Source organism: Octopus sinensis, unplaced genomic scaffold (genome assembly GCF_006345805.1).
Source record: "Octopus sinensis unplaced genomic scaffold, ASM634580v1 Contig16348, whole genome shotgun sequence".
NCBI classification, from domain to species: Eukaryota; Metazoa; Mollusca; class Cephalopoda; order Octopoda; family Octopodidae; genus Octopus; species Octopus sinensis.
The window spans coordinates 33,600-41,616 of NW_021834285.1; the positions used below are offsets into that span (position 1 = coordinate 33,600).

At 32.6% G+C, this 8,017-nt stretch overlaps 1 protein-coding gene across 1 annotated transcript; it reads right to left on the bottom strand.

Annotated features, from left to right (window-relative positions):
• Positions 1–579: 579 nt before the first annotated feature.
• On the bottom strand, positions 580–2,565 carry LOC115230768 (protein ZBED8-like). The gene is made up of 2 exons (XM_029800904.1): positions 1,913–2,565; positions 580–643 (listed from the first exon to the last, which is right to left on the bottom strand). The coding sequence occupies exons 1-2, from the start codon at positions 2,563–2,565 to the stop codon at positions 580–582; spliced, it is 717 nt and encodes a 238-aa protein (XP_029656764.1).
• Positions 2,566–8,017: the final 5,452 nt, after the last annotated feature.

Consider the following 8,017-nt stretch of genomic DNA (forward strand, 5'->3'; position numbering starts at 1 on the left):
TCAGGTTTTCAAATTTGTTAATCAACTAATTTATAATATGTTTAGGGAATTGTTAATGTATTCTAGAGATTTTATCAATAAACTGCATAATTCCAGGCCTCTTCTAGAAGGGTCCTTATGGGCAGGCCATTAGCATACATTGTAGTAGCCTATAAAGAAACTAAGATCTAGGAACGTCTGACTCCAGTTTTGCATGCAAAAACGTTCATAAAACATCAAAATTGATATATAACAATATTTTTAATTTATTAATTTATTTTCTTATTTACATTGTAAGTCTAACATCTTAAGTTAGATCTTACATGGTTCCTTAGTTTGAGATAGTAAAAAGGTTTAGAGGAGGTTGAACAAGTTAATATAGTAGACCATCAAGGGAGGCAGTTGTCCTGGAAAAATCAGGTCGATTGGTTGCACACAAGTGGAGATTTCGAGTTTATTTTTGGTGAAAATAAAAACGAATTTATAGATTTAAATAAGAACGCTATTATTTTAGAAGTGATTCATTATGTTTCTTGCCACTAAGGTAAATTTTGTTGACGTATTTGATCAAATTGAGTAAGATACTTGCGGTTTGATATATTACAATAGGGGACTCAAATAGATCCGAAGTTGACCCTGAATGCCATCGCACGTGTTGCACCCACTAGAAACAATTAACAACCATCAAATTAATCGCTTTAAAACATAATAATTTATAACTAAATTAACTAAAATTTGCTTCTGAGTTCGAAAATCACCTCGGTTTTCTCCTCAGACCTTCCTAAAGAAATCAAGGACAGAATTCATAACTCTCTCTAGGAAAATCTGATGAGATTTCTGAATACAGAAATGAATTTAGAACAGCGGTTCTCAACCTTTTTTAGACTGGGGACCATTTTTGCACTATAAAATTTTGTGGGGACCACCTTAAATAAAATAAACATTTTTTGGTATTAGCGCACAATTTTTGGCCTCGTCAGGGCCAGGTTTAGACATTTATTATAAAAATAACATGAACATTATGAAAATAACAGAAAATTTAATAGTAATTTAGTGAGATTTCTGATCTTGTTTGTTCAGAATAATTTTACTTATATCAGGCTCTATGTTCGACAAAGCTACTCGCATATCATCTTGTACCCGTAGTCTATTTCTATATTTTGTTTTTAGAAAAGTCAGACACGACATCGCCATTTCACAGTGATAAGTAGTGGGGAATGCAAGTATTGATTCCAATGCAGTTTTACTCAAAATGGGGAATTCTTTCGCCATCTGACACCTAACAATAAAAAGTAATTATTAATGAGAATACCAAAAATCTAATAATGAAGTACATTTGAAAATAATCTGAGCAGACTGATTACATTGAAGTTCAATCAAGCTCTGCTGAAAATTGAGTTCCTGATATTCTTTAAATGAGGTCAAGAAAGGTTGAACGATCCAGTTTGGAATTGGGTCTTCAACAGGAAAATAATCATCAAATTTTGTCTTGAGATTTTCCAGATGTTTGATTATCAGACTTAGAAGAACATTATCCGGTGGGTTGTGTCCGAGATGATATTCAAGCATTGGGAACATTGATGTTATTCCTTTTTTTATTTTCATTATCCACAATAATAACTTTTTTTTAAAAGCCATTATTATTTGATTGACCTCGACAATTGATATATAAAGACCTTTAAATAAATTAATAAAAATTTTACCCTGCATTGACAAATTAAACTCATTTAAAATGTTAAAAAAATCGGCAAGATAGTACATTTTCGATTTAAAAGTAAAATCATCGAATTGATCGGCCCAATCATGCTGCATATTATCACGCAAAAACAAAGAGATCGCAGGGGAAAGTTCACAAATTCTCGAAAGGATTTTCCCCCTTGAAAGCCACCTAATTTCAGAATGATAAAGTAGTATAGAATGATCACTTCCTAACTCTTCACAAAGAGTTTGGAAAATTCGATGATTAAGTGGTCGAGATCGAATATAGTTTATCACTTTTACAATAGTGTTTAGTGTTTCTCTTAACGACGAACACATAGTTTTTGAACAAAGTGCATATTTGTGCAATGCACAATGTCTTGTAACAATATCAGGAACCAAATCCTTAATACGAGTAACAAGTCCAGATTGATGACCAATCATCGCAGGTGCACCATCAGTACATATAGATCCAACTTTATCCCATTGGATTTTATTCGTCTTCATAAAATTGTCAAAAATATTAAAGATGTCCTCTCCACGAGTGTGTCCATCCATCTCCAAACAAAATAAAAACTCATCAATAATATTCTCATCATCAACAAAGCGAACATAGGACACAAGCTGACAGACGTTAGAAATGTCAGTTGACTCGTCCAATTGAATACTTATTCTGCATTTACTTTTATTGATTCTTTCAATTAATTGCTTCAGGATATCGGATGACAATTCTGAAATTCTACGGGAAATTGAATCGTTGGATAATGGTATGTCCTTAAGTTTGGTAACTGCATCCGGACCAAACAAAATTCGAGCCATTTCAAAAGCCGCTGGTTTGATTAACTTTTCACCAGAATTATGTGCAGCTTTGTTTTTTGCGATAATCATTGAGACATATTTGTTTTAGATATAAATTAAAATTACAGCATATGATGCTTCTAATCTCGGTTTATCTTGAGATTTATTAAACCACTCAAGCTTTGGCTGTAAATCAAACTTCGTTCTTTTGACTTTAAAATATTCATGTGAGGAAGAATTTTCTGGGTGTACAGACTCTTTGTGGCGCCTAAGTTGAGAAGGTTTCAGTGAATTGTTTCCCAAAATTTTATGGCAAATCATGCATTTTGCCTTTATTTCATTATTTGGGGCGATGAATTTAGTGAATCCAAATTGCACGTAAGAATCCGACCAAAGACGACGATTCTTGTTAACCATAACTAGAATGATAAACCACGCTAATCAAATCAGATTAATTTCAATGTTTTTGATTTATACTTAATTGTACAATTAGTTTTAAATTTAATATATTGTTATTTTTCGAAAATTCCTGGGGACCACTAAAAATTTTCTGGGGACCACGATTGAGAACCGCTTGATTAATTTCAATGTTTTTGATTTATACTTAATTGTACAATTAGTTTTAACTTTAATATATTTTTATTTTTCGAAAATTCCTGGGGACCACTAAAAATTTTCTGGGGACCACTAGTGGTCCCCGGGGACCACGGTTGAGAACCGCTGATTTAGAACGTCAAGATTAACATTTATATATATTTTTTAACTGCTAATTATGTATTTGTAATTTGTTTAGAATTAATATGTTTTATTACACATTTATTACATTTAAATTCAAAATATTTTTTGGAGAAGCAATTTGTAAATAAATAAAAATAAAGAATCTCAAATTTGTTTTTGTTGTCATATTCACGTGTCATGCCTCTTCACCCTTTTACTCCTCTTCCTAATGATGATGCCTCAATTCGTGGCCATTACACTCCTTATGCGAATTCCTATCCAGTATATTACTTTTATACTCCAATAATCTTTTCAAATCACGCAGTGTCCCACAATTCGACCGTCGATCGAAGACACATGAAAAATTCACTTACAAAAGAAATGACAAAAGACCCGCGAAATCAAATCAAGAAGATCATTTTTAGTCAACTTGTGAACTACGAGGATGAAAATTCGAGGCTCGATATTTTGCCAAAAAATTTCCCGAATTTGTTATTAATCCGGAAGGGAAATTATTTTGTTCTTATTGTTCTACAATCGTAAGATGCGATAAGAAATTTTCTGTTGACGCCCATCGTTTATCAAAAAAACACGTTCAAACACAATTAGATTCTATTCATTCATCCCAAAATGTACAGACATTTATTTCTAGTAAACATAATTGGGCTTTGACGGTCACAAGAACATTTCTAGAAGCCAATATACCTTTATATAAACTGAGGCATCTTTCCATAATACGCTTGTTTCAAAATGATACCTTTACTCTCCCTTCAGAATCTACATGCAGGTCGTGTGTCAAAGAAATCTTTACAGATAAAATTAATCAAATTATGAATTCCTTAAGGTTTTGTTTTAAAGTAAATTGTAGTGGCGTATATGTTTCCATGGTCATTGATGAGGCTCAAATTAATGGGTCACGTTTTCTGGTATCCTTGATGGGGAATATAGAATTTCCGAAAAAACTATATTTAATATCCTGCAAAAAGTTTTGGAGATGTGGATGAATTAATTTCAAGAATCAAAGCGGCAATAGTAAAAAATAGGGGACAGAAAGAAATGTTTTCAAAAATTGGGCAACCACCTGATGTGGTTGTCACAAGATGGGGTAGCTGGCTATCAGCAGCTAAATATTATTCCGAAAATCTTCCTGAAGTCATTAAAATTGTATCAAATTTTAGTGGAGACGTAATATTAGTTAATAAGGTGAATATTTATATAATAATGATAGGCCAAAAAGTCAATTCTTTCCAGTAGTTTATTCGAAGATCTAACCACGATTGGAAGAAACTATTTAAAGATTAATGACTTAATTTATCTTCGCAATCACGGAGATAGTTTCCACTCACCTCAAATGGATTTTGAAAAGTGAAGATGAGGAATTTGAAAAGTCATTGGCAGATAGCCAGAGTATTTCCTCTGACTATGGCTATAGATATTCGTTCGATTAAATACCGGTGCTCACACGGGTCGCCGGTAACCCTTTCGATTAATGAGGCAATCCGCTGGAGTAGGGTCCGAGTAGAAAGCCCCTGTATTCCTGATGTCTCAACAGCCAGGGGGACAAACATCCAAAAGTCCATTCATGTTTGGAATCTGTATGTGGTGAGATGTCATGACGGCGTCACTTGTCATAAAATTCATTCAGACCCAATCGGAGCTTCCTGCACAGGCAGCCGCTGGGAATCGAACCCTTGACCAATGAGATTACTAGCAAATTCTAGACCACTTTTACTTATTAAGAACAATAATGTTTTTTTAATTTTTAAAAAGTCAAAAATAAATTTCTGACAGCAATAAAATATGAAGATTTTGTCAATTTTTGCAAATTCGTTTTTGTAAAGGAAGTTTTAAAAAATTCATTTTAAAATGCGTCTTTATGAAAAGATTTCTGTACTTGTGCATCTCATGCATCACAAAATAAGGCTCTAAATAAAAAAATATAATTACTTTATTTAAAACCGTAGATTCACAAGTACCAAAATTTTCTTTAAATAATTATTTTTGTAACTGAGACGTATCTCTGTATTTTTTACAGATAATTTAATGGAATTGGCATATAAAAAATAAAATTGTAATTGACATTTTAAAATATCTTATTACATGATGCTTTTCACTTTTAATTTTTAGATTCGCACATTTACAATTATCTGTCAAATAACTAAAAAATTTCTTATTAAACTGGGGGACCTGGCAAGCAGAAGGAGAAATTATCATCGGGCTTTTCCAACGCATATCAATAGTCATCTTGTGTGGGAATTGCCATTCCATCTTATCCTCTGCTGCTAGTTAAATAATTGTTTCTGTAGTTTCAAGACTGTCGTTTGAACAAATACGACAGCCAGTCGTATTATCTGTCACCCCCGATAAAATCCAACTTGAATTTCTAGCAGACTATAATTGTAATTTTTTTTTTGTATTTTACATGAAATATCAAGGGAAACAGATAGTTTGTCTTTTTATTAGCTTTTGCCTGTATCCTATAAATTTTTCAATGAGTCTCCCAGAGTTTATAACACAATATATGTAATTTCAATTTATTCCAATTATTATTATTTTGTGTGAAATTAAATTAAAAGAATAAATATATTCGCGCTTGTATGTCTGTTCAGGTTTATTCCAAGTGTATTTTGGAAATATTAAAATTATTACGCCAAAATTTCGATTCCAACGAGGAATTTAAAACAGTTAGAATTCTGAAACATCAATTAAATAGGTTTTTGAATATATGACAAATCAGCTTACTGAATCAGACCTTCTGGTTCTTTTATCCTTATATCACATTCTAGAAACAACTTCCTCTAAATGAAGATACGGTTTATTGCCGACTTGCATCAGCCCCGTAAGTTAACATTGATTATCTTAAAGAGATTGTAAATTAGAGGACATTGTAGCTCTCAGTAACAGTTATTATGGCTATGATATTTTAAAAGACCGAAATATTCGACAAACTTCAGAAAGTCCAGATTTGTTAAAAACTAATTTCGAATCGGAAAAGGAAACTAATTATTTTTCTGCAGTAAATAGTTCCACAGATTGTACAGTGCCTGACAAAAAAAATTGGATTTGTAATAAATCGACTTTTTTTAAAAATAAATTATAATTTAATTTTCTTACATCATTCTTGGCAAAATTAGAATTATTTTTTTAATTTTTAAAATTATTTTTGGTTTTTAGAATTTAATTTTAAAGCAGAATTTAAAAATTGCCGGACAAAAAAATTTGGATTTGGACAAAAAAAATTGGATTTTCGTATAAATGAAGCGTGATTCAAAAATCCATTTATCTGATTTTACAAAAAGAGTAATAATTAGATATTACTCTTCAGGAAAAACAATTGAAGAGATATCTAAAATACTGAAAATTCCCAGATCGACCGTGGGATTTGTGACAAGAAAATTTTCCAAAGAAGGCACCACTACGCGAAAAATTAAATCTGGACGTTTACCGAAACTCTCATCAGATCAAAAAAACACAATACAATTAATCTCGAGGGATGAACCCTCAATTTCTGCTGTGTCTCTTTCTGAGATAACAAAAACTCAATTTAATGTGGACGTATCTCCCAGAACAATTGGTCGTATACTAAATTCATTTGGATTACATGCCCGAGTTGCAAAACACAAACCTCTTTTAACATCAAAAAACATCAATTCCAGATGGTTAATTGCGAAAAAGTTTTTAGCCATATCTGACGAAGAATGGAAGAAAGTCATCTTCTCCGATGAGTCATGTTTTGAGGTTTATATCAGCAAAATAAGGATCTATAACAGCAAAAAAAACGGTACTGCATATGAAAAGTCCAATATCGTACCTACTGTTGAGTATGGTGGAGGAAAGTTTTAACTATAAATTGTTGTCTTCTTAGTCTCTCGGATTCCATTTTTCATGTTTTTCCATTTTTTCTGTTATTCTGGAATCACGGAGGCTTTGTCTCTTGGCTCGACGACCAAAGGCAGGTCCCTCAATTCGACACTACTCCTTCATCACACACAACACTTCTTCCCCCACTTGCTTTTGGAGATCAAGCAGTCCAATCGCCTTCTACTCGATCAAAGCCTATCCTTTGATTGTCCTCACTAAGACTGTTCAAAACTCCCGCCAGACTTTCCGATCGATATTTTAATTGTTGTTTTATTCTGAAAAATCGATAAAATATATTACATATTTTCCCGCTCTTTTAATAATATGTTCATGTCTATTTTCTAGTGGTGATTATTTTTTCAGGAATACAAGTGGGTTTATGATTCCTAAATCACCATTAGAGTTCAGAAGGGATTGGTAATCCACGTTTGATTAGTTGATATGTGCTTATTTGGGCTTTTATTTTGTTTAGTTGGGTAGTTGTGACCTGAGAAGCAAGTTGTCTCATTTCGTTGGTTAGCTGGGAATTGGGTTCCTGTTCGAGGGAAGAGGAATCCTTCTCAATCTAGGTGATTTGGGTAATATGTTACATTTCTTGCGTTTGTTAGGTAGGAAGGGACTGGTGTTGGTACTTTTTGGGCGATATCCGGCTGAGAAGTATAAATCATTTCGACCACAATGAACGTGTATTATTAATTAAAAAAAGGTAAAAACGCAAACAAAAAACCAACACAAGACGAATTATCCACAAATAATGACCTCCAAGGATTTGTCTGCCCTTCATGTTTCGGGAATTTTGATACTTGCGAAGAATTATCAGTTCACTTTTCAACCATCAAGTCCACAAATATATATACTAAAATGGACAACAAGAATTGTTGACCGACGACAAAAATGTGATGCAACAACAAATTGACAGCCTTCAACTAATAAAGAAACAGTTGGAAAAGCACAAATCCAACTT

Excerpts from the sequence above, each read along its gene's own strand:
- LOC115230768 (XM_029800904.1), bottom strand. The coding sequence starts at position 2,565 with ATGATTATCGCAAAAAACAAAGCTGCACATAATTCTGGTGAAAAGTTA. Across the intron at positions 644-1,912 it reads TTCCAAACTCTTTGTGAAGA|TGGGTGCAACACGTGCGATG; the intron begins GTTAGGAAGTGA and ends AATTGTTTCTAG.